General features: G+C 41.6%; 1 protein-coding gene across 3 annotated transcripts; it reads left to right on the forward strand.

Moving 5' to 3' along the window:
* Positions 1 to 3,158: 3,158 nt before the first annotated feature.
* elf3 (E74 like ETS transcription factor 3) lies at positions 3,159 to 27,103 on the forward strand. Of its 3 annotated transcripts, none has more exons than XM_008109907.3 (9): positions 3,159 to 3,318; positions 19,463 to 19,633; positions 20,991 to 21,212; positions 21,886 to 21,975; positions 22,088 to 22,210; positions 22,620 to 22,712; positions 24,317 to 24,415; positions 24,773 to 24,968; positions 25,912 to 27,103. In XM_008109907.3, the coding sequence occupies exons 1-9, from the start codon at positions 3,273 to 3,275 to the stop codon at positions 26,021 to 26,023; spliced, it is 1,152 nt and encodes a 383-aa protein (XP_008108114.1). In that variant the 5' UTR covers positions 3,159 to 3,272; the 3' UTR covers positions 26,024 to 27,103. The 3 variants fall into 3 exon arrangements, with proteins under 3 accessions (XP_008108114.1, XP_003220563.1, XP_008108116.1); XM_003220515.4 differs by lacking the exon at positions 3,159 to 3,318 and adding an exon at positions 15,717 to 15,846; XM_008109909.3 differs by lacking the exon at positions 3,159 to 3,318 and adding an exon at positions 15,737 to 15,756.

Raw genomic sequence — 27,103 nt, forward strand, 5'->3', positions numbered from 1 at the left:
GGAGAAGATGGGGTGATGGCGACAGGGGACAGGGAAAAGGCAGAACTACTTAATGCCTTCTTTGCCTCGGTCTTCTCAGAAAAAGAAAGCCATCTTCAACCTCAGCAACACGGAATGGACGAAGGATTGGGGGAAATCCAACCCCAAATAGGGAAACAAGTTGTCCAGGAACACTTGGGCTCTCTAAACGAATTCAAGTCCCCAGGGCCAGATCAGCTACACCCAAGAGTACTGAAGGAACTAGCGGAAGTTATTTCAGAACCACTGGCAATTATCTTCGAGAGTTCTTGGAGAACGGGAGAAGTCCCAGCAGATTGGAGGAGGGCAAATGTGGTCCCTATCTTCAAGAAGGGAAAAAAGAACGACCCAAACAATTACCGTCCGGTCAGCCTCACATCAATACCAGGCAAAATTCTGGAAAAGATCATTAAGGAAGTGGTCTGCGAACACTTAGAAACAAATGCGGTCATTACTAATAGTCAACACGGATTTACCAAAAACAAGTCATGCCAGACTAATCTGATCTCTTTTTTCGATAGAGTTACGAGTTGGGTCGATACAGGGAATGCTGTGGATGTAGCGTACCTGGATTTCAGTAAGGCCTTCGACAAAGTCCCCCACGACCTTCTGGCAAACAAACTAGTAAAATGTGGGCTAGACAAAACTACGGTTAGGTGGATCTGTAATTGTCTAAGCGAACGAACCCAAAGGGTGCTCACCAATGCGTCGTCTTCATCATGGAAAGAAGTGACAAGTGGAGTGCCGCAGGGCTCCGTCCTGGGCCCGGTTCTGTTCAACATCTTTATTAACGACTTAGACGAAGGGTTAGAAGGCACGATCATCAAGTTTGCAGACGACACAAAACTGGGAGGGATAGCTAACACTCCAGAAGACAGGAGCAGAATTCAAAACGATCTTGACAGACTAGAGAGAAGGGCCAAAACTAACAAAATGAAGTTCAACAGGGACAAATGCAAGATACTTCACTTTGGCAGAAAAAATGGAAATCAAAGATACAGAATGGGGACGCCTGGCTTGACAGCAGTGTGTGCGAAAAAGACCTTGGAGTCCTCGTGGACAACAAGTTAAACATGAGCCAACAATGTGATGCGGCTGCTAAAAAAGCCAATGGGATTCTGGCCTGCATCAATAGGGGAATAGCGTCTAGATCCAGGGAAGTTATGCTCCCCCTCTATTCTGCCTTGGTCAGACCACACCTGGAATACTGTGTCCAATTTTGGGCACCACAGTTGAAGGGAGATGTTGACAAGCTGGAAAGCGTCCAGAGGAGGGCGACTAAAATGATTAAGGGTCTGGAGAACAAGCCCTATGAGGAGCGGCTTAAAGAGCTGGGCATGTTTAGCCTGCAGAAGAGAAGGCTGAGAGGAGACATGATAGCCATGTACAAATACGTGAAGGGAAGTCATAGGGAAGAGGGAGCAAGCTTGTTTTCTGCTGCCCTGCAGACTAGGACACGGAACAATGGCTTCAAACTACAGGAAAGGAGATTCCACCTGAACATCAGGAAGAACTTCCTCACTGTGAGAGCTGTTTGACAGTGGAACTCTCTCCCCGGGGCCGTGGTGGAGGCTCCTTCCTTGGAGGCTTTTAAGCAGAGGCTGGATGGCCATCTGTCGGGGGTGCTTTGAATGTGATTTCCTGCTTCTTAGCAGGGGGTTGGACTAGATGGCCCATGTGGTCTCTTCCAACTCTACTATTCTATGATTCTATGATTCTATGATTCTATGATTCTATGATTCTATGATTCTATGATTCTATCTTGCTAATCAGGGTTGTCTTGATTAGTGCTTGGATGGGAGATTGGCAGTGAATACCAAGTGCTGTAGGATGTCACTGCAGAAGGATCTGGCAAAACCAACTAAATATTCCTTACCTAGGAAAACACTACTACAGTCGACAGATTGCTTGAAACAAACCTACCAATCATCCTAGTCTGATAGAGACAGACCCCATCGATAGTATGCCATACCACATTCTCAGCTGCTTTGAAAATACCCTGGGTTTTTTGAGTCAATGCATGAGAAACCAAAGTTTGCTTGGAAATTGGTTTTCCAAACTGCCAATTTGGCAATGACAGTCCCAATTAACCCTCTGCTGTCTTACTTTCTGAACTTATCTTAATGTGTCCTGGTTTCATTCTTCCCACTCTTCTCCTTTGCCCTCATCTTACAGTAAAGCCTCACTTACCAATGTTCTAGATTATCCAACACAATCTTCCTCCCGCCCGGATCCACAGCTGTTTCTCTAGGCAGCAATGCGTAGTGGGCCAACACACCCAGCAACAACACAAGTGCAGCCACTCTCCCAAACAAGTGGCAGACTTGTAAAACATGATGTTTTAGTGCTTAATTTGAAAAAGCATAACGTAATTTGATGTTTAATAGGCTTTTCCTTGTTATCCAACATTTTCGCTTATCCAACATTCTGCTGGCCCGTTTATGTAGGACAAGTGAGACTCTACTGTACTTCAGTTGCTCCATAGGGAATGGAATCTTGCATTTCAGACTTTTCTTTTTAAAACTGTAGTTTTGTTCGTTCTGCCTCATCAATAAATATTGAGCTTTTTCTATCACAAGGGAAACTTTCCACCACATTTTGATGATGCTTGGCTATATGTGTCTCTATTAAATGTTATAGGGTTATCCGGAAGGCACATATATGCACACAACTCTATACCCCTGAATGTAATATTTTATAAAATAAATAGAATGTCAAACACTGAACGGAGCAATAAACACCTTCCTGCCACCAATAAGTGATTAGATTTTTTTATCAATGATGTTTAACAGATATTTTAGCAAAGGTCAACCTTCACATTGGATCTTGTTATTCTCTTGATTTGTATGTAAATCGAGTATTTTTAGTAGCAGAGGAATGTGTGAAAAATAATTCATTTTTTCTTTTCATTTTTCCAACAAAAGGCGATTATAGACTCTTGCTGAACAGTTTATAATGAAGCGTTCTAGCACAGCTAGTATCTCTTCTGCCACAGCTTCCACCCCCGTTCTGCTACTAGCTGCTGACCGCATGTTGGGTGGGCCGTTTGCCTTTTGTGGTTTTCCTCTTGTCTTTGCAATTCTCTCTTGGTTGCTATTGCATCTCTCTGATGTGAGACAGGAAGGTACCTCCCTGGTGTAATTAAGCAGGGCTTAAACTATCCCCCCTGAGCAGTTGTTGCTTTCTGAGTTGCACTCTGGAGTGTGTTCACTATCAGCAGATCAGACGTCATCAGTTTGCTGAAGCTAGACAAAATGGAAGCCAAGAGAGACATCTGCACAGAAGTAAATGGACTTCTAGGTAAGAAAAGAGTAATGGATTCCAGCAGATCTCAGCCAAAGTCTGCTTGGCAAGTCTTCAAATTATGTGAGTGTGATTGATCAATATTTGTCAAGGGTTTGTTAAACTGCAGCAGAGCTGGGGCTTTTTGATTCACAGGAAATATGCCCTCATCTGTCACCCACCTGTCTCCTCCCCCAACATTGGACTCCTTTGTTCTCTTTGAATTTAATAGAGTATACACAACAATAATGTTACTGTTGTGAGCTACCCCTGTTATAATTACAAGTGTTTGTGGTAGCACGGTCCTGCATGGGTAATACCTATTACTTTCACAAAATGCCTGGTCTAGGTAGAGATGAAAACCAATAGAAAAACCATACATTTTTGGATTATGCTTGCTAGTGTTGGTCTAGAGCAGGGGTCCCCAAACTAAGGCCCGGGGGCCGGATGCGGCCCATCGAAGCCATTTATCCGGCCCCCCATGGCACAAGGGCAGAAGGGGGTTGGGCTAAATGACCCAAGGGGTCTCTTCTCTTACAACCCTTATTATATTATTATTATTATTATTATTATTATTATTATTATTATTATTATTATTATTATTATTATTATGACACAGCAAACAAAATAGATATGCTGGATTTCGTATAAAAAAAATCACAAGTCGAACACTTCCCAAGTGTGTGATGTATTTTCGGATGATGCATGCAGATCCCAGTAGGGTGGCCTTTTGCAGTTGGCAGATCGTAATTTTTTATTATTATTATTATTATTAACAACATTGAGGCTGGGTGGCCATCTGTCAGGGGTGCTTTGCTTGTGCGTTTGGCGCACAAAGGCAGAAGGAGGTTTGACTAAATGGCCCACGGGGTTTCTTCCAACCCTCTATTATTATTATTATTATTATTATTATTATTATTATTATTATTACTACTATTATTAACATTGAGGCTGGGTGTCCATCTGTCAGGGGTGTTTTGCTTGTGCTTTCGATGCACAAAGGCAGAAGGGGACTGGACTCAATGGCCCAAGGGGTCTCTTCCAACCCTCTATTATTATTATTATTATTATTACTACTACTATTATTATTAACATTGAGGCTGGGTGTCCATCTGTCAGGGGTGTTTTGCTTGTGCTTTCGATGAACAAAGGCAGAAGGGGACTGGACTCAAGGGCCCAAAGGCCCTTCCAACCCTCTTTTTTATTGTTGTTATTTATTTATTATTGCTCAGTGGCCAACTATAGTCCGGCCCTCCAACGGTCCGAAGGATCGTGAACTGGCCCCCTGTTTAAAAAGTTTGGGGACCCCTGGTCTAGAGGCTGTCACTCTGAAGTCATGCACTTCAAAATTTACTACTGCGCTACTATGTAGCAATTAGTCATGTGCGTGAAATTCGTTTCTCCCGTTTCATCCGTTTATTTCAGTTATTTCGTTCCTTTAGAGGCATGGAACGGGAAGGCCCCTCCTGGTACAAAAATAAACCAGACATGAAAGCAGGAGGAAGCAGGTACCGGCTCCAAGCCTACTTTTTGAAATCATAGTTATAGAGGAGAGAAACATTCCTTACACCACTGCTGAGGTCTAGGGGCGGACCCACTGAGGGATCCTTGTCACAGTGTTGAAATGCACTGCGTTCACTGGCGACTTGCTGGGGCTTGCCCTCCATCACGTTTGCCGGGGGTCTTGCTCTGCAACCGTGCAGGCCCAAAGGTCCTGGTGGGATGGCACAGCTTACATGCCACACATGCACTGCAAGTGTGGCATGCAGGCCCAAACCGCGAGCGCCTTCCAGGACCTTTGGGCCTGCACGGTTGCGGAGCAAGGCCGCCAGCAAATGTGATGGAGGGCTAGCCCTGACAAGCCTCCAGCAAACGCTGCACATTCCAGCCCCGTGCCAAGGATCCCATTGTGGGTCCGCCCTAGGCCTCAGCAGTGGCACAAGGTAGGGAAATGGCAGCAGTCCTAAAACTGAGGGGAAAGGGAACATGGGAAGCCCGCCCATTGCTGCCAATGGGACGAAAATATTCATTTTCAGTCCCGGGACAAAAAAAGCTCATTTGAAAGTAGTGCTTGAAAACAAAAATGGGGCCATACAAATTAAACAGAAACGGACAGCAATTCTATACAAATGCAGGAGACTAGTAGCAACCATATGAATGTATGACTCTGACACCGAGCCACAAGAGATGTTGTCATTGCGTATTCTTTGACTGAGTATTCCTCTCTGAATAGGTGTTAATTTGAATACTTGATACTGCTGTTCCATATTATGTGGCACTTGGCTACTTCTGTCACAGCTATTGATTCTGGGTTATGTGATTTTAATAATTTTAAAAATATTGTTTGATTTTTGGTTTTAATTTATATTTTATTTTTACTACCGGTATATGTATGTATGTTCATGGCATCAAATTGCTGCCTTTCTATAAAGGCTGCCCTGAGCCCCCCTTTTGGGGTGAGAAGGGCGGGATATAAATGTAGTGAACAAATAACATAAATAAATAAATAGAAATGGCCAAAAAAGGAGATTAGGGTTATGCGGATTGTGGTGTTCAGTTCACATACACAGTGTTTGGTTTTCTAGTTATATTTCTGCTGGACAGCAGATGGCAGCAGTTGACTCAAGATACATTTGGATGAGATGAAACTGCTTTCTTTCTCTGTAGTCCTGGTTAGTACTTGGACAGAAAGCCACCATTGAAAACCATGTCCTGTAGGCTATATTTCAAAGGAAGGAAGGAACTGGGAAAACCACCTCTGAATATTCCTTGCTCAAGAACACACTATGAAATTCATAGGACAGACATAAATTGAGAGGAAACTGTAAGGCACATACAGATAAAAGAAGGTAACTAGCTTTTCTGGCTGTGGCTTCCTATTTGTGTGTGTGTGTGTGTGTGTGTGTGTGTGTGTCAGGAGCAACTTGAGAAATTGCAAGTCGCTTCTGGTGTGAGAGAATTGGCCGTCTGCAAAGACGTTGCCCAGGGGACGCCTGGATATTTTGATGTTTTTACCATCCTTGTGGGAGGCTTTTCTCATATCCCCGTATGGACCTGGAGCTGATAGAAGGAGCTCACCCGCGCTCTCCCCAGGTTGGATTCGAACCTGGCAACCTTCAGGTCAGCAACCCAACCTTCAAGTCACCCACTATGCCATCGGGGGCTTCAGGCTTCCTAATGATTTGATAACTGGTAGTAGCTATGCTTGGGTGGCGGGAGGTAGAGAGATGTCGCAAAGTCATATTCAAGACCCTTTTTATATTTAGGAACTGTTTAAACTTTAATGTGTCTTTGCCGTCTCAGGGAGGGGAAGTGGGGCTGTCCACTACCTGCTTTCTATTTTAATCTATACTTACAGTAGTCTCACAGTACAAAGTTCACTCCATCCCCATAGAAATGCACTTTGCCCTTTCTATGCGCACTTCTGTTGTCCATGCCCACTCATATTTGAATGATATTGGTATAGCCAATGTAATTCAAAGATTAAAATTTCACAACTTAAAATTGACCGGATAGGCCTGCTGGAAGAGATGGGTCTTCAATTGTAAATTCTGATAGTCAATCTAGCTGTTGAAGCTCTTCTGGCAAGTCATTCCACAGTCTTGGGGCGGACTGTATGGGAGAAGGTGATTCTGTGGGCAACCTGGACCCAAACCATGTAGGCTTTTAAAAGTAAAAACCAACACTTTGTGTTTGACCAGAAATTAATTGGAGTTTATGAATTTTGTATAAAGGTAGCTCAATGTAAAACACATTGCAGAGGTTACCAGTGCGTATCCTGGAATGACTGTAAGGATTCCATGTACAACTGTAATGTCCTGCTATTTGTTTCCATACTGTATGCTCTCTTGTTGCATCAGACCAATCTGGAACAAATGACCCAAATATACCTTGACCTATCAGAGCTGGTTGCGCTGGTTGTACATGCAGGGATGATTTGTTTTGACTCTGATCTAACCAAGTGATTGAGTAAAAGGCTCTGGGAGTCAATGAGCCATACATTTCTGTGGAACCGCCCAGTGGAGTGTAGGAGCAATGCACTTTTAACATATCACAGGCACCTTAAATCATTACTGTTGCCTAACACCTGCCACAAAATTCTTCTCTTGCTTCCAGTAGTATGTATTATTACAGTAAGCCCTATATATTACATGTTATTGTAATACATTTCATAGCAGAGCCTAGTATCACAAACAAACTGGATTTGACTGGTTCAGTAGATATGGTGTTCTGATTTGGTAGAAACATTCCCAGTTAAGCTTCAGTTGACCCACCTTTCTGCTGCTTTTAAAATGTCTGTTTCTCTCTCCTCACATGTTCTCTCTTTATCCTTAGCTTACTTCAGGGGTCCTCAAACTTTTAAAGCAGAGGGCCGGTCCACAATCCTTCAGACTGTTGAGGGGCCGAATTATCATTTAGGAAAAAAAATTCCTATGCACACTGCACATATCTTATTAGTAGTGCAAAACAACAATAACAATGAAAGAACAATACAATATTTAAAAATGAAAATAATTTTAATCAACATAAACCTATCAGGATTTCAATAGGAAGTGTGGGCCTGCTTCTGGCCAATGAGATAGTCAGGTTAATTAGGATTGTTTTTGTTGTGTGTCTTCAAGTCATTTCAGACTTTGGGCGAGCGTAAATCCAAAATTATTTATTTATTCATTTACTACATTTATTTACTACATTTATATCCCACCCTTTTCACCCCGAAGGGAACTCAGAGCAGCTGTATGTACATACAGTATATTATATTATTAACATTGCACAATATTAGCATTATATATTACTATACTGAACTATATCACTATACTGTAATATTATATGTAATATATAACATATAATTAATATTATATGGTATTATTATTAGTATTATATTGTATAAAATAATATTATTATCAATATAATACGTATATACAATATATTATTTTATTAAAACAGATATAAAAATATTATATTATAAATGAGGGCGGGGGCCAGGTAAATGACCTTGGAGGGCCGCATCCGGCCCCCGGGCCTTAGTTTGGTGACCCCTGGCTTACTTCATTTACTGCAAAGACTTCCAATGCAAATGTAGTTTGCATTCACTTCATTCAGAAGGCAGCAAAGGGGAGGAGTGAGCTGAATTTTGCCCTTCCCAGTGGGCTCAGGCAAAAGCAGCCTCTCCTGATTTTTATGCTCTTCTTCATTTATAACGTTTGCCAGTTTGACAACACTGTTTGCATACATGTGTCATTGTTTTCATTTAGGTTTGTTGGTTCCTTCAACCAAGGCCTCAGTGGTGGCATCGGAAAAAGCATAAAGGTTGACGCAGAAAGGATAAAGTGAAAGGGACGTTACTCAAGCATTGTCTTATATTAAATTTATGAAAGAGACGTTGTGCTCCCATCTTCAACATTTTTTCTCATCTGAATTACCTCCTATTGATTTTGTTGTCAATTTTCAAGTAAGGCTGATTAGGTCCTTTGCAGTTTTATTTATAATATCAAGGTTTTTATTAGATACAATATGTATGTGAAAAGTGCCTTTCATTCTAGTAATGGCAACTGTATACGGTGGACATTTGGGAACCAATTGTGCCCTCCATGTCTATTTTGGCTACATTGTTGGTGGCAGTGAAAGAGTAATTGGACATGAACATTATAGACAGGCAGTGTATGGGCAAAAGGCATATTACAAGGGTGTCTTAGAAACCTTGTTTTTTTCCCTACATGTTGGCATCATCTGATCACACAGGCCCCATCTAGACTGCCACAAAATCCAATTTTTGAATCCAGATTATCTGTTTTGAACTGGATTATATGGGATAGACTCATATAATCCAGTTCAAAGCAAGGTTCAGAAAATGGATTATATGGCAGTATAGATCCAGCCACAGAGCTGGGGAAAATATATTGTGGTAGGACTGCAACTCCAATTCTCTAGCCAACACAGCTGGGAGATGTAGTGCAAGAAATTCCATTCCAGAGCTTTTCAGTCCATTTCTAGAATGATTCCACTTTAACCGCCATAGGGCCCTTTCACACTTGCACAGATGTAGGACTGTATTTCCACATTCATTGTGAGCCTCCATATTCTATAGGGATTCTGCCCTATAGATCCTGGGATTGGCATTTTAGGGAAGGGTATCTATAATTATCTAAAATTATCAATCAGACTTCTACGGCCTCATCAAACTACAAGCCCCAGGATTTCACAGGGTGTGGCTATGACAATTGGCATTGGAATTATAGTGCTATAATTGTGTAGTGTGAAAGATCCCTTGATGAACTGCAAAGGGAGGGCCATCATAATTAATGTGTATCATTCATAGCATTAAAACAAAGACATGCAAATTTTACCGCATTGGACTTCATTAGTTAATTTGTAGTACCCTCTATGCCTCTCATAGAATCATAGAGTTGGAAGAAACTGCATGGGTCATTTTGTCCAACTCCTTGCCATGCAGGAAAAGCACATTCAACTGCCTTTTCTGCAGGCTAAACATCCCCAGATCTTTAAGCCATTCATCACAGGGATTCATGGTCTCCAGACCTTTGATCATTTTAGTCGTCCTTCTATGGACACATTCCAGCTTATCAAGCTCTCTTTCAAATTGTGGTGCCCAGAATTGGACATAGTATTCCAGGTGAGGTCTGACTAAAGCAGAAATATGCAGTTAAAGAAGGCAACAGAATAAACGATAACTTTTCATTATAATTTTCCCTGGAACCTGGTTCATGACAAGATACCTGTTAAACGACCACACCTTTTTTCTCCTTTCCACTGCTCATAATAATATTATGTCTTCACTAGTCCTGAAAGAAAATCAACTTCTGTTCTTGTAACAGAGCAATCTGAAACCCTAAATGCAGGGCAGTTTCTTTTTAGTTTTTATTTTACAGCCAGACCTCTACATTTGTGACTTTCACTTTTGCAAAGTTCATTATTCATGGACTTGATCAATATGTTCTTTCTGGAATACTCTAGGTCCTCCAGTGTGACTTTTTAGTTAATTTCTTCCAGAACTGAGACAGAATTGCACAGGCCACCAGGGGGTAGTCCCATTTAAGTTTTCTTAGCCTGATTCACCTGTTTCTTCAGTAAATAGGCAATCACAATGCTAGGAATTCTCTAGGAAGACAATTGGGACCATTCAACTGTGGTTAGACATGTGGATGGTTAAATTATGGTCCTAATGAACTCAGGTCCTGGAACAAAAGAGAACTGTCGGCAATAAAGTCAAATTTTGTAGGCCAGCATTTTACTAACCTGCAAGAGGTGAAGTGTCCTCAGTCTTCTGGCAGCTCAGGCAAAGTTGCCTATGCAAAGTTTCCTGAGTGCATTTTGGCAGTGGCTTCTCCACAGTCCTGAGCAAAGAGTAAGACTCTTACAATATGAGCCATGAGTACTAGATAAGGAGGCAACTAGGAAGTCAATGTTGGTTGGGTCCTTTGTCAAATCCAAATTAAGGAAAGGAAATTTTTGGCTTTCTAAGTGATTCGGCTCTGTCAGCCCCATCCAGCATAGGCAGTGATAACAGAATGTTGGTTTTGTACACCAAACCATCTGGTGTTCTGGAGAAATATGATGAGTTTGTAGTCTAAAAATCAAACCCTTCCAAGCTCTTCAATTGTGTTTCCTGATTAGGGACTTCATCACATAGAGGTCCTTGTTGTGGGGAATCCGTAGGGCAGCGGGGTGAATCCGTCGCCCAGCATCCCTCATTGCACGCATCACCCACTTGCCTATCCCATTTCTGGCTTGCTCCCGTGCTGTCCCCAGGATGAAATTAAAGGTGCAAAGAAACCTTGCAAGACAAATATAGCACTGTTCATACTAGTTTTAATTGACTTATGGCCTCATCACATTGGCAAATTTCTCCATCATAGAACACTTCATTGACACAGCCAGCATGGAGCCTCACCGGAAGAGCTGTGCGTCATGTGATGAGATCCATTGGGCTCTGTGCTGGCCACATTAGTGAAGTGTTCTACAATGGGGAAATTTGCCAATGTGATGAAGTCATAAGTCAACCGAACCTAGTATGGACAATGCTATATTTGTCTTGCAAGATTTCTTTGCACCAATCTCTAGCTTCTCTATGTTATCCCTAGGTCCAGTGTTACTCTGTGGTCTACCTCCTCCAGTCATGCTCTAGGAATCTATGTCCCCCACTGCAATTCTATGATCAGCTTCCAGTTGACCATGGAGTCATGCTGGAAGATCTAGAAATTGTCAGGTATAAAAATCAGCAATTTTGTTATTTATGGCTTTCCACTTTCATGAGGGGGTCCCGTGCTCCTAACCCCAGTGAATGTGGAGAACCGACTGTATTGTGTTTAGGACTCATGTTTAAATGCTTTCCCTCCATTTATTGTCTCCTCCTTTATCTGTGCCTCCCCTGCTGAATTTCTGCTTGCCACGCAGTTGCCCAAGCCTGGGAGCCCTCCATGAGGAGAGAGGGAACTAAAACTGCTGAGCCAAGTGTGACTACTTTGCTTACAGACTGAAGATTATGATGGCTTGTATCTACACAGAGATCCCTTGACTTTCCAAACAGGTCATACATAAAAGAATAAAGTGACAGATACTCCACTGATGGCTGTTTTTTGGACAAATGCCAGAATCAAGTGGAAGAGTTCACCAACCAGACCTGTGGCTCTGAGGTGCCATCAGGATATTAGGGCAAACACCATGCCAAGCAACATTCTCCGAAATGCCACTCTATTAGAGTTTGACGTCAATGGGGTGTGACAGGTACACTGCCTGTGACCTAGCAAGATAAACAGGTTGGTGGCCTGTTTGAATCTCCACAAAGCTGCAGCTGATATAAAAAAATAGTGAAGATACCTTTAAAGCCTATTCTCTGCCAGGTAGGAAAGGGGAGAAGGGCATCTGCCCAGGTCATCACTTAATCATGCCAGCTCAATACATATGCAGGAAGAATGACTCCTTTTGAATTCTGTGAGACAATGGATGTTTTCACAAATGATAATTAAATCCCCTCCTTTTTGTTTTTGTTTTTTTGTTTTTTGTTTTTTTTTTAATTTTCACAGCCTGTCCGTTGAATGCAAAACTGGCATTTGGTTATAAGACAGCTCCCTTCCACAGTTGAACTTCTACTGACAATGTTAATAAGAGAAGCAGTGAAGGCTAAAAGTCCTCTTAGGTCATGCTATTTGTGAAAATGCTTGGCTGTCACTTTGCATAGTAGCAGAAGGGGGCAGTGGAGGGTAAGGAGCTGTAGTGTCTTTGCCCAAGGCTGAACACAAATATGGATTTTACTGAATTAGGCTTAAAGGCATTCTGTTTCTAATTGTGGTCATGAAAAACCAACAAACATCCCCTCCCCACTTGCATCTAGTAATCAGAGACACATTTATCTATAATCTGTTCTATCTTTTACCACGATAAACACATCGTTGGTGTCATTATTTTGAGTTGGCATAAGAATGCCTTTTGTATTTGCTAAAACTAGCAAAGCAATTTCCAGTAGGGCAGGCCTAAATATTCTAAAGATCCATATATTCTTAGAAACTAGAAAGGCAAGGCTCTGGTTTATACTGTCAAAACCACCTCTTGCCTAAGCAAATCCTATGAAATTCGTGAGATCGCCATAAGCTGATAGGTCACTTGAAAGCACATACACACAAACAGTTGTCGGAACCAACTCTGACTATTCCTTTCCCAAGAAAACCTCATGAAATGCATGGGGTCACTATAAGCCTGCACAACCTGTGGACCTCCGGGTATTTGGGCCTCTACCTCCCAGAAGCTCTAGCCAGCTGTTTCAATGGCCAGGAATTCTGGGAGCTGAAGTCCAAAACACCTGGAGGGCCACAGGTTGTGCAGACCTGCCATAAGTTAACCACTGACTTGAAGGCATACTGTTTTGGTCTGTGAAACCAAAAGATCTTGTGGTTCTTTAAAGATTAAAGAAATGTATTATAGCATACTGGAGTCAACCACATGGACAAGAAATAGGAAATTTCAAGGACCAAGCCTTGGCCACCTGGAGATTTAATCCAACCCTCCTGTATTTCATAAATTGACTTTCACATGGTGCCATTGTTTGTGGCTTCATAATCCATGCGCAGCCTCTCCTCAATAATTTAAAATGTTGAAATGCCTTTCCTAAAGCTTAGATATGAGTAGCAAGAGCTTTATGCTAAAATATACTGGTATTTTGGCCCCTCACCTCTGCGGGGTGTACCACCAACAACAGAAATGTGACCCCTAAGAATTGTTCTGAAATTAATTTAGCTTTAAACTTGCATATGGATATCTATGTGTGCCATTTACCGGATCTATGCCACAAAGGGTTTTGATGAGTTTGGAAATGTTTTTGAACTACAATTCCCAGAACTTGCTAAGCAGCTTGACCAATGATTAGGATACCTGGGAGATTCTGGGAATGTGGCCAAAAAGGTTTCTTCTTCAGATTCCTAATCCTGGACATCATATGTACATCTGATGAGATAGGGTAATATCTTTTAAAGCTCATAATATATTCAATTTGTTAATCTTTAAAGTTCTATCAAACTTTTTGCTGAAATTCTGTTAACACTTTACACCTGTGGTAACTCCATAAAATACAAATTATATTTTTATGCACTTACATAATTATCCAGTGCCCCTTTAATTAAATATTTACATTCATTCGCCATGTAATGGGGCAACTTAAAGGCTAATTCTGTATGTGGGCACAGCTGGGCACAGCTCAAACACATACATGCATATGGTTTAGAATGGCCGCCAGGCTGTCATGTGGAACATTACCACTGCATAAATAGGGCAGCTTTATGTTCTGCCAGCACAGAATGGGATCTAGGCCCTTGCATTCTTTAGTGGTCTTTTCTACAGTTGATCCAAGACTCTGGAATTCTCTGTCCTTTCAGCAAGTGATACTTTTTTATTCTAACAGGTTTTTAGGAAATTACTGCAATGGGCATTTAATCGGGTATACCTTGTTTATCTTTTTGTAGATTTTAAATTGTTTTAATTCAATAGAGTGTATAATTATATTTTAAAATAACATTATTTTGTGGGGGTGCACTTTAATTTGGGTTTGTTTTACTGTCTTGTAAAACACCTGGAAAAATGCAAGCATGATGTAATGGTTTGAGTGCTGAATTAGGGATATCAGAGACCATACTTTGGATCCATACTCAGCAATGGAGTCCCACTGAACAAAGTCAGATAATCTCTGCCTCGGAAGAAAGAAATGGCAAACCATGTCTAAAAAAACCTTGCCAAAAAACCCTGAAATGGGAAAAATGAATCAATAATAATAATAATAGGAAGTGACACAACTTGGGATGTGCCATGTTATGCAATGATGCCTCAAAAATTCTTAGATTCTTCTACAGAATCTGAATCATTCATGTCAACTCCAGTCAGCAATACGTAGAAGATTATGAAAACAAATTAACAAACAAAGCTCCTAACATATAGAATACATTTAGCTGTTGCAGAAATCCTGTTCTCTCCCAATCAGGACTGCTCTTTTATACCTCTTGAAAACAACTGGCCAATATAGAACCATGAAAACTTAGAGCAGGTTTCCCCCAAACTTTCAGTTGGCCCATTGTCCGAAGAGGATGGGGAGGGCAATGAACAGAGAGAGCATCAGACTGGCTATGGCAAATAGGCACTATATGTTGTAGATTCCATGTATATTGAGCTGGAAATAGGTCATCTTGCAATCTTTGGTACTTGGCAAAAATACAAAGCAGTGTAATGGCATTAAATCCTACAATTTAAATCATATTTATTTCTAGTACACTTTAGTGCAATCCTATATGTTCCTATTCAGATATATGTCCCATCCATTTCAACAGTCTTTCTGCCCAAGTGGGTATGGGAATGCCATTTGGGATTGACTTCTGAGCAAGCGAGACCAACAAAGAATTCTGTGACACCCTAAAAGCAGTTGTGTGAAGTGCTCCTTGTCAGATGTGTGAACTCTTGCCCCATTGATTTGATTATATTTACTGATGTTTTGACTGTTTCTAAAATTCATCCAGCTGAATGTCATCTCCATTCCTGTGCCTCATGCCTTCCTCTCATGAGATGGCATCTGCGAATTGCCCCACCAAGCCCATTTATATGGATCTATTCCTGGCAGGGGAGGCACAAGCAAGGCCTCTTATCTCCTTTGATGAGCAAACAAACAGCAGTGATATGGAAGGCAGAAGAAGAAAAATATATACCATCTTGGGTGAAACTGGCACGGCCCCTGCCAAGCTCTCCTCCAGTAATGATTAAACTGCAGCCCCAATTTCCCGGCAAGGTAGGCTGGCACGGACCCAGGTGGCACATATTATGCAAATTCCCCCGGCAGGAGCTGAGTACCTGTGCCTGGAATTCCCCTAGAGGTTGAGATCATGTTACTCGCAACGCCCTATAAAGGGACAGTGGTGGGGAGGGGCTGAGCCTTACGCAGGAGTCACAAATACCAGGGCACAGGTGAGCGGCTGAACAGTCTCTGGGGCTCTGCTTTGTTAGCCTACCCTTGTGTGGATTAAGCGTTGCTGTTGCTGCTGGAGCACCTGCCAGGTAGGTACATGGCAGGGAGTGGAGGCCAAATGAGTGGGATGAATGTGGGCCTGATCTGGCATTCAGCTCTTTATTCTTATAAAGATGGAGGGAGCGTTGCTATTTTTGAGCTACACCTCCCAGAATCCCATAGCTAGACCATCATGATTGCTGGCTTTTGGAAATTGTCTTCCCTAAGAATAGCACTTCCAAGACAGACTGGCTGGGAGCATTCTGTAAGCTGTAATAAAAAAAGTGACTTTCTATCGGGGTTGTTGTATGTTTTCCAGGCTGTATGGCCAAGTTCTTCATGAAAGCCTTCGACAACACATTGAACTTTCTATCAGATCTTGAAAATTTTGTACATTTGTGCTTATGATTAGCTGGTTATTTTGCTGTCAATGTGTAAACAGTCTCTTGACATCTCCCAAAATACGTTTTGCTTCGGGTAAATAGTGGAATAACCATCACCTTTTGTGTTCTGCTGATGATCTTCCAAACGCATCCAACTGAGCATCACTGGAAACAGAATAACCAGATTAAACAAACCACTTAGTCTGGTGCTGCCAGCCTATTTAAAAATGTTGCTCTGAACTTAAAGCATCTTTAAGTTTTTTTCCCTTCTGGTTCCAGTCCATCCAGCTTTCTGACAAGATAATACTTGGCTTGAGATGGCTCATTCATCCTGCCAGGTTCCCATTGTAATCTGGAATTTAGCATTTGTATACCTCTGGCATTGAAGCACTGATGCCAGAATTGATGGGGCTCCTCCTTCCCTGCCCTGAGGACTTACAGTCTATGATGTGGGGGAGAAGGAGAGAGATAAAGGATAAGGATAGTCAGCAATGAATGATAATGGCTAAATGGTTACAGTGAAGCCAGCTTGACTCAGGACAGATAGGTGTTTTTTTTAACGCAGGTAGTCATCTCTTCAATAATCCAGGGCAGGGGTCTTCAAACCTTTGAAGCCGAGGGCCGGTTCATGGTCCCTCAGATTGCTGAGGGGTTGGACTCTAGTTTGTAAGAAACATGAACTAATTCCTATGCACACTGCACATATCTTATTTGTAGTGCAAAAAAATATATGAAAGAACAATATAATTTTTAAAATGAAGAACAATTGTAACCAACATAAGCTTACCAGTATTTCAATGCAAAGTGTGGGCCTGCTTTTGGCTGATGAGATATTCAAGTTAATTAGGATTGTTGTTGTTGTGTGCCTTCAAGTTGGTTCCTAAATCTAAACGTTAGGGGGAAGGGGGGTAAATGGAGGGCTCGCAGGCCTCAGTTTGAGGACCCCTGGTCCAGAGCTTCAAGTGGAATGTGCAAAGGGACTTGCTAGTTCCCAGGACTTGTGGGACTTGCAAAGAGTCAACACTGACCTTATTCCAATCCTAGAAAGAGAAGGCAAAAGAGAGAGTCAAACTCATCCACATTAAAATGCATTTACAGGTCACTGGGACAACCAGCAACCAGTCTTGAAAGTTAATGACCAGGGGATTTGTAATGTTACAGGTGTATTGGCTCATTTATTTTGTCTTCTATATATTTATTTTGCTTATATTTCCCAACTTGGGAAAAGTTTTGTTTATATACCAAAGTCACGTTGTGACTGTCCTTTCTAATCTGAATTACAAGGGCTATTGTGAGCTATGGGGAATAGCCCATTCCCCATAGTACTGGTTAGCGCAGGAGTCAGGAACCTTTTTGTACCTCTTTGGCATTCTGGTGAAGCCTATGGGCCCCTATGCACCCTTCTCAATCATGTGTGAGTCTAATAAATAATTACAGTAATTTCGAAGTAGAAACAATTGTGAACTAAATTTTGAGATAAAACTATAAAGCGATAAGCAAATATCTGGAGTTTCTATCAGTGTTTCAGCCATAAACACTGTGGTTTCTTGCCTATGTTAATAACTGAAGGAAATGTTAGATTTCAGATAGAAAGGTGAATGAAAATTAAGATACAACTTTCCCTTTCTAACTTGACAAATCCCATGGTATCAGTCTATGCACCTCTGGTTATGAACCCCTGGGTTAAAGTGTTGGACTGGAAAAGACTGAAATTCAGATCTTAGATCTGAAGCCCATTGTGGTTTGTGATTGTGGCTGGTCACTTTCTTTTAGCTTAGCCTACTTTGCAGGGTTGCTGTGAGGATTTAGAAGTGGAACAGACAATTTTGTTTGACAACTTGAGCTGTTTGGAGGCAAAATGGGATATAAATATAATAAATAGACATTGGCATCCTGTTCTTATTCCCAACTGAATACAATCAAACAATTGTGGTTTTTTTGGTATCTTTTTATTATAAAAATCTACATACAATAAAATTAAAATAGCACAAAAATAAACTAAACAATATGCATTACATAAAAACTACATAATACCAAAGTTAAACACGATACTCAACTTATTAGGTAAAGGTAAAGGCTTTCCCCTGACATTAAGTCCAGTCGTCTGGCTCTGGGGGTTGGTGCTCATCTCCATTTCAAAGCCAAAGAGCCGGAGTTGTCTGTAGATGCCACCCAGGTCATGTGGTCGGCCAGCATGACTGCATGGAATGCTGTTACCTTCCCGCTGGAACAGTACCTATTGATCTACTCACCTGTGCATGTTTTCTAACTGCCAGATTGGCAGAAGCTGGGGCTAACAGCAGGAGCTCGCCCTGCCCCTCGGATTCAGACTGCCAACCTTTTGGTCAGCAAGTTCAGCAACTCAGTGGTTTAATCCACTGCATCACTGGGGGCTCCATTAAGAACTAATAAAAAAGACAAAAATAAAGATGACTTCTATCTTTTTTGCAGTCATAATTTGACCCTTAAATCTTATCTACCATTTATAATTTTGTCTCTGTTTAATTCATGCTAAATTCATGCTGTGGCGCAGGCTGGAAAGCAAGCCAGCTGCAACAAATCAACAAATCACTCTGACCAAGAGGTCATGAGTTCGAGGCCAGCCTGCATCTTGTCTCTGTTTCTGTTCTATGTCATGGCATTGAATGTTTGCCTTTATGTGTGCAATGTGATCCTCCCTGAGTCCCCTTCGGGGTGAGAAGGGCGGAATATAAATGCTGTAAATAAATAAATAAATAAAATAAATAATAAAACTGATAGTTGTTAAACTGCTCTAATTTTCCTATGAAAATGAATAAGAGGGATTCCCAACTTTCACAAACTTTACTAAAGATTTTTTTTTCTAATCAAGATAGAATGTTAGAAATATAGAAAGTTTTTCTTTGCTAAATCCGCTATGTGATACAACACATGGATAAACTAATGGGTTAAATAGGTCTACTCTAGTCTGGACTGAAACTGAATTTAAGTCGTTGTTTTCAATGAATCAGCTATAATTTGATTTATTGCAAAGTGCCCCTGCCTAGGAAATCTGGAGTCCTATGTTTTGGGGGCCATCTGGCATGTGGGTGAGATGCTAATTCCACAAGACAGAATTTTATTAAGCTGAGGAACAATATTATTATGATTGGAAAACTGGTATCTGAAAAAAATGCTGAGGAAGAGTAAGAAAAAGTCTGTTTGATCAATGCAAATTCCCAGTGATGGTGCTGTGTGTGTTGCGTTCAGCTTCTTGAGCTTGCTGGATCTGCCCCTGCAGCTAACAATTCCAATCTTGTGGCAGAACCATCCATGGCAGGATCCTGTGAAATCAGCAACCTCATCTCCAACTATATCAGTGCCATATATGACCCGGAGGAAACACCGCCTGACCCAGACTTGCTGACCCACCTTGGGGATGACGACAGCCTTTCTCTTGCTCTGTCGAACACACACACAGTAATGGAGACAACAGGTAAGCAACGCAGTTGCATTATGAGAGAGAGCACCATACATACAATCAAAGAGAGGGAGGGAGCTTGTATCTTCTGGGAATATCTGAAGCATGGGTCCTGGAGGACTTGGCTTTCTGCAGCAGAAAGGCTGTAGAACAGCACAAATTGTACATTGTGCATATGGAGGCTAGTGTTCTCATTTTAATCTAAAATCATGGGAGATTTCAATCTCATTCTATATTATCAATTATATACCTTTTCCTCCTTAATTTGGAAAATACTGGAAACTTTGAGTTTGTACAAAGATGGGAGCAAAAGCTAAAGTAAAATGCTGGGTTTAAAAAGAAATATTAGTTCTGTTATCTCTGATCTCTGCCTTTCCAGTAGCAATAAACTTTATGTTGGGGCTTTCTACAAAGGAAAGGCTTTTTTCGTGTCAGGAGTGACTTGAGAAACTGCACGTCGCTTCCGTGTGAGAGAATTGGCCATCTGCAAGGCTGTTGGCCAGGGGATGCCCAGATGTTTTACCATCCTGTGGGAGGATTCTCTCATGTGCTTGCATGGGAAGCTGGCGCTGATAAACGGGAGCTTATCCTGCTCCCCAGATTTGAATCTCTGACCTTCCGGTCAGCAGTCCTGTCAGCACAAGGGTTTAACCCATTGCACCACAGGCTGTTAGGTATTGAATGTCTCTGTAAATACTGTTGGTTTTGGCTACATATGGTATTCTAATGCTGAGATGGGCCAAAAGTAGATCTGGATCTAAAGGAAGATCTCAGTGCTTTGCAGTAGATCACTGTATCATTAGCAGGATGAAGATTTGTTGCTCTAAATTCCACTGCTGAAATGAAGAAATCTGGGGTTAACCAAGGGTGGATCTTTATGTGGAAGGACAATGAGCTGTATTCAGTTCTGCCATACAAATACACATGTCTGGCTCTGAATTCTGTTGTTGTGAATGTAGATCTTTTGCACTAGGCGCTGGCTGGTGGATCTAGAGGTTTTAGTTAAAAAGCAAAAACAAAGTAAAACCCAAAGTAGATCCTGCAAGCTTGGAGCCTGCCCGCCCCTGTTCTAATGTAGTTATGACTGGTTGAGCTGAGAAGCAGTTGTCCTAAATGACCTCACCCCAGTAGGGAGGGGCATATTCAAAGATAAGGGAGCAGGTGACAGGTGTACGTGTTAACCCAACCACAGTGACTAAGCAAGATAAATCCTGTGCGTAAATGAACTGGCCGCACCCTGTGCCGTTCAGGCAACACAGTGTTCCAGGGGCTGGGTTGGCACTGGCAATGTGGCATTCAGTGCACCACCTGCTCAAGTAATCCTGTTCTCTCTTCCCCCCCCCCCCCCCCAACTCTCCGCCTTTCTGAACAGGCAAGCCAACATGGTATGGAGAGATGCCACATTGCTGGAGCAGATCTCAGGTCCTGGAGTGGATCAGCTACCATGTGGAGAAGAACAAGTACGATGCGAGCGCTATTGATTTCTCATGCTGCAACATGGATGGCTACACACTTTGTCAGTACTCTCGGGACCAGCTGGGAATCATCTTTGGGCCTCTTGGGGATGAGCTGTATGAACGCCTGCATGAGATCGGTATGTGTTGTACCCCAACTGACATGAGCCTCTCGCCCAAATGGCCCACAAGTTTGAACAGAAATGGGATTTCCAGGTCTCTTGGCTCGATTTCCCAAGGTCAAGAGCTTGAAATTTCCCATTTTGGACTACAGTTCTGAGAATTTTGCAGTCAGTGGCCACACAAAGCAAAGATATTCTGAGACTTGTAATCCAAAAATTAAGTCTCATACTGAACTGTATTAATTAGCAGGACATCTGTTGGAAAGGCCTCCCCAGCCAGACAGTAGCAGAAAGTTATTATGGATTGTGTCAGGGTACGCTATCTTTTATTACTGGCTCACTCAAGAGTTGAGCTACCCCAACTTGCCATTAGATATTTGTTAATGGCACCCACACAGACCTGCATATGTATAAAAGATAGCTCCTCTGCTATGTCTATACTGAATTACCATCACTGTCTCATCTCACTTCCCATCACTTTTATGCCATGCTAACATGGGGGGAGGGGGTCCTAGAAAGCATCATAGGACCCAAGGGTCCCTATTTTGTCCCAACTTTCCTATAATCATTTTAAGGTTTGAGGAAGCATATTTTAGCTTAGTCCCTAGATGAGATAAGGAAGGGCATTGGGTCTCTATTAAAAGGAGTTGGCTTTATTATTCACAAATAGTGTCGTCTTCTTCCTCTGTAGCCTCTGTCCCAGATGAACTTGGCTGGATTATATCTGTATTAAAGCAAGATGATGTATCCCAAGAGGTCCTTCTGGACTCCAGCCCTTTAGGTGAGAAGATAAATACCTTGTCTTCTTGGGTTTGGTGTGGTTGAGACCCATGTTGTGCGTGCATGTCCACAGGTGTGTATTTAAACCTCACCTTCTTTCTTTGTTTTTCCAGAACTGGGAAATTCATGTACTCAGGATGACCTAGGCGAGATGAAGTTTGCAAACCTCTTCACCCAGCCTGATCTTGGCTACATCTCTGGCGCCATGTCACCAGACAGTTCGGTGTCTTTTGCAGGTAGAATCCCACTCTTCTCTGTTCGTGCCCGGTGATTCCTTCCAGGCTGTAGTTTCAGTGATATCAATTTGAAAACATTAATAGTGGGATCTGCAACCTCAGAACCTACAACCCACATTACCATGGCTATCCTAGCTGGAGTTGTAGTTTTAATAAACTCCCCATGGAAGGCTCAGCCATCTTGAAAGATCCAAATTCCCAAGTGCTCTGTTTCTATTATTAGAGCAAAGAATTGACACTTTGCCATTATACTGAGCCCTCTGCTTGTTATCCAAGTAGCAAGAGAATGAAGGCCCTAGCATGACATTTCCTCCAAACCCAATGCTGTGCATACAAGTAGAAATTGAGCAACATTTGCATCGGGTCTTAGCAGAAGCTGAGAAATAATTTGGCTTTCTTCTCTCCTCAGGGACAATGTCTCAGAGCCCTCATTCGCAGGACTCCGGTGGAAGTGACCTGGATCTTGATCCCATAGATATAAAGCACAGACACTTGTCTAATGGTGAGTCGTTGGAGGGCTTTTCAGGAAGAGGGTTGGGTTTCAACAAAAAGGCATACATATGCAGGTCTGTGTGAATGCCATCAATAAATATCTAATGGCAAGTTGGGGCAGAATTCTTCCCAAGCTTGAAAAAAGTTGGTCCTAGAGACTAGATATGCTAGTTGGGAGATTCAGTGAGTTTGAAACATTAATCTTTCCTAGCTGTCTGAAGATTGCAACTCAGTCCTCTCCCAACCTTCTGTCACCATTTTTTCTATGTGTGGTCAATTGTAGTTTTTTTATTGTTTTCTTTTAATTTATCTTCTAATATTGTCATTATTATTTTGTTATTTTTTATAATGTTACGCATACAATCCTGGTGGCACTTGTAAATTAAGGAAGGCTTACAGTCCCACTTGGGTCTTAAATATAATATAAATACATAAATATCAGCAACACCTGTAGGAGGTAGAGGTCAAAAACTAATTATAATGTGTATTCACATTCAAGCTTCAGAATCAAACTAGACGATAAGAGGTCAAAATTACCCATGGGGTTGAATTTCCCTAATTAAAAGGAAAACAGAAAGGGAGAAGGTCCTCTGACTATTCCCATAGAGATGTGTAGAAATGTTTGAAGGGAAATAAGTGACTGCTTCTCCCCCACTTACCAGGAAGACATCTGACACCAAAGCTCTTCTGTTTTACATACAGTTACATTGAAAAAGCTAAGCTACCTATCATCAAGGCAATAGTAACACAGATACTATTCATAGAAAGGATGGCATCTGATCGAGTGCTTTCTGATATTGGAAAATTTTGCCACATCTCAGCACTGAACAGGGTAAAACACAGAAGTTATCATGTAATAACAGAAGCATGAAAAAATAGGCAACAGAAGTTGAAATATTAGATGTTAATACTGAAGTGGTTACATAATATGGGTGCCTTCCCCAACCTGGTGATAATCTGGAATTTATATGGCAGTGTAGGACCCTTCTACACTGCCATATAATCCAGAATATCAAAGCAGATAATATACTGATAATCCAGATTATCTGCTTTGAACTGGATTATCTGAGTCTACACTGCCATATAATCCAGTTCAAAGCAGATAATCTGGATTTTATACAGATGAGTAGAAGGGGCATAGAAAGGACCTTTGTCTTAATAGCCAGCTATTCATCAATGGACACACTCTGATTATTCAAGTAATATGTGAATTGATCAATGAACCATTGTAGTACCAGTGAAAAGGCATTGCTCCAGCCCACAGGGAGACCATCTGAATAGGGATCAGGCATTAACCACAAAATCTGACTCCCAAATGCCACTCCCCTTCTAAAGCATCAGAGGTTTTTTTGCAAAATAAAAATAAATAAACATTGCATTTCAGGGGTGCCTTTTGAAATGATGTCTATTAATCTATTTAGCTTGATCTTCACTGGGGCCTCTTCTACACAGCCATATAAAATCCAGATTATCTACTTTGAACTGAACTATAGGGAAGTTCAAAGCAGATAATGTGGATTATCTGCTTCGATAATCTGGATTATATGGCAATGTAGAAGGGGCTGGGTTACTCATAAGATTTAGTGTATCTTACCTCTCCTTCTCTTTCTACAGAAATTAAGAAAGAAGATTTGAAGAAGCGGAAAAGGGGACGGCCCCGGAAGGTCAGCAAGGACAACAGAGACTATTTGGAGACCAAAAAAAGCAAACACTGTACGTAAATCACTTCCTTGCATAGGACTAGTAAAAATCCTTGATTTATTTAATAGTAGCAGAAATGGAAGCAATCCCCTTTGATCCAAATTATTTTGCTTGGCATAACCAGGTATACATTTTGGATAGGTAACCTCTATTTAGTTTTCGTACTTAAAGTATATTGTTGGGTTGGAACACTGTAATTCCAAGTGTTAAGGGTTTTTGTTTTGGTGGGGTTTATTTTGCATCATCTGGTGGAGCTTGGGGTTCCAAGTATAAAAGGAAAAGTAGTTTTGACAAACCTGAATCTACCTACCCATGATCTATACAACTGAATGACTTTACCTTTCTTGTGTTCTCTTTTTTATATAACAGCCCCAAGAGGAATCCACCTATGGGAATTTATTCGGGACATTCTAATCCACCCAGAGTTGAATGAGGGACTGTTGAAATGGGAAGACCGGCGTGAAGGCATCTTCAAATTCCTCCGTTCTGAGGCAGTGGCCCAGCTTTGGGGGCAAAAGAAAAAGAACAGCAGCATGACCTATGAGAAGCTAAGCCGGGCGATGAGGTAAATGCTTTTCTGGTGAAAATAGTAACCTTCAATGAAAGTCCAAGGGCAGTTAGCAAACATGGAAAATAGAAAATTCGTTACAAAACGTATACAACAGCTGAGTGTCCATCTACACTTTAGAAGGAATGCAGTTTTACAATATTTTAACTATGGCTCAATGTTATGGGATCATGGGAATTGTAGTTTACAAATCTTTAGCCTCCACACTACAACTCCCATGATTTCATAGCATCGAACCATGGCATTTAAAGTGGTATCAAACTGCACTCATTCTACATTGTTGATGAACTGTACACTGCCTTATAATCCAGTTTCAGAATGCAGATTAACTTCATTGAACTGGATTATATAGCAGTGTAGACTCATATTATCCAGTGGGTCTCCAGATGTTTTGGCCTTCAACTTCCAGAAATCCTAACATCTGGCATAAATAATAATAAATAAATAAATAAATAATACTGGCTGGGATTTTTGGGAGTTGTAAGCCAAAACACCTGGGGACCCACAGGTTGAGAACTTGGATAATTCTATCTGAATTATATGAGTCTATACCAGGCATGGGCAAATCTGGGCCCTCCAAGTGTTTTGGACCTCAACTCCCACAATTTCTAACAGCTGGCAGGCCAAAGTTTGCCCATACCTGGTCTACACTGACCGTTATAATGCAGTTCAAACTTGATTATATGACAGTGTAAATAGGACCTAAAAGAAAGCAAGTTCTTCAAACCCAATTTAAAATACACACAAGCCAACAAGCAGGATTGTACTTCACAAGGGTACGAACCCTTGATTCCAAGCCCTGACACTTCCCTTTTTACCTCCTCTTGCCCCACACTTCCTATTTGATCATGTACTATAATTGCTCCCACCACCCAAAATTCCTAGCTCTCTTTGTGTCTCCTTTTCACAAGACTCTGACTCTTGTCATTCCTCCCCTCAGGTATTACTACAAGCGGGAAATCTTAGAACGGGTGGATGGCCGGAGACTCGTGTACAAGTTTGGGAAGAACTCCAGTGGATGGAAGGAGGAAGAGGTGCAAGACAAAAGCTAAGGAGCTTTGGGTGCCTAACATGGACTTGGATTTGGCCCACTCAGAGGACTACTTTTGAGAACCAATGCACTGGTTGTGGGCTCTGAGCCCTTAAGCTGCTGTCTTAAGCAGCTTGTGTTTAGACTCAAGCCCCGCTGCTGGGCAAGACACGTGTCCTGGCTCCCAGCTTGGGGGTTCAGATGATTATAGCTGATATTTTGGCTCAAGTAGGTTATTGTGAACCATTATTACATTGCCACGATGGGACTCTGGCTGCTCTCAACACTCGCTAGGATTACAATGCCTCTGGCTGTCCAAGGTCCTGCATGGAATTCATCGAGGCAGAAGGAACAGGCCGTCCTTGGCGATAGCTTTGTCCCAGAGGGGCATTTCACAGGACATCAAATGCTCCACTGATTCCTAAAGCCTGCCCTGCACTGGGAACTTGGATTGGTCACTATGCCTGCAGAATATGGGAGTGCTGGCAACCTTGATTCCCACTCCAGAGCATTAGTTGGGCATGTAGCAGCAGACTTGTTACTGGCTAATGCTCCTTTTTTAAACAGTTTGCATAAGTAAGGCTGAGATCATGTTAGGTCTCAGATTTTCCTGGAGGGAAAAGCCTGGCAGTTCTTTGCTGGACTCTTTCCCAACTATTTCCCAATGTGTTGAGGGCAGGGGAGCGCGGGGGGTTATCTCCATAAAAGTACAGAAGCATTTCCTAGGAATAATTTCTGTTGACTCTTAATTTATGTGAAATATGTAAACATGTTTATATAATGTACATAGATATCTATTTTTTCATACCTAAGGTTGTGTGATCATGTCAGGAAGCACTGGGCATTTTCAAAAACCAATGATTTTTGTGTTTGTTGCTAGTATTCAGCTGGGCTGAAGAAAAAATAGCAATCATTATTTTGAAATCGGAGAAGTATTTGCAGGATGTTGTATTTCTGCTCGTTGGTCACTCCAGGGGGGACCTGCTCCTGCATAATGTACAGGTCTCCTGCTTTTAATAATAATTAACCAATAAATAATTGTTTTGTTGGTTTTTAAATCTCTCTGTGTGCTGAGTGTCAATAAAAATTCACTGGCAGAAAA

The sequence above is a fragment of the Anolis carolinensis genome, chromosome 4, assembly GCF_035594765.1.
Source record: "Anolis carolinensis isolate JA03-04 chromosome 4, rAnoCar3.1.pri, whole genome shotgun sequence".
Taxonomy (NCBI): Eukaryota; Metazoa; Chordata; class Lepidosauria; order Squamata; family Dactyloidae; genus Anolis; species Anolis carolinensis.

Excerpts from the sequence above, each read along its gene's own strand:
- elf3 (XM_008109907.3), top strand. The coding sequence starts at position 3,273 with ATGGAAGCCAAGAGAGACATCTGCACAGAAGTAAATGGACTTCTAG. Across the intron at positions 19,634-20,990 it reads CACAGTAATGGAGACAACAG|GCAAGCCAACATGGTATGGA; the intron begins GTAAGCAACGCA and ends CTTTCTGAACAG. Across the intron at positions 21,213-21,885 it reads TGAACGCCTGCATGAGATCG|CCTCTGTCCCAGATGAACTT; the intron begins GTATGTGTTGTA and ends CTTCCTCTGTAG.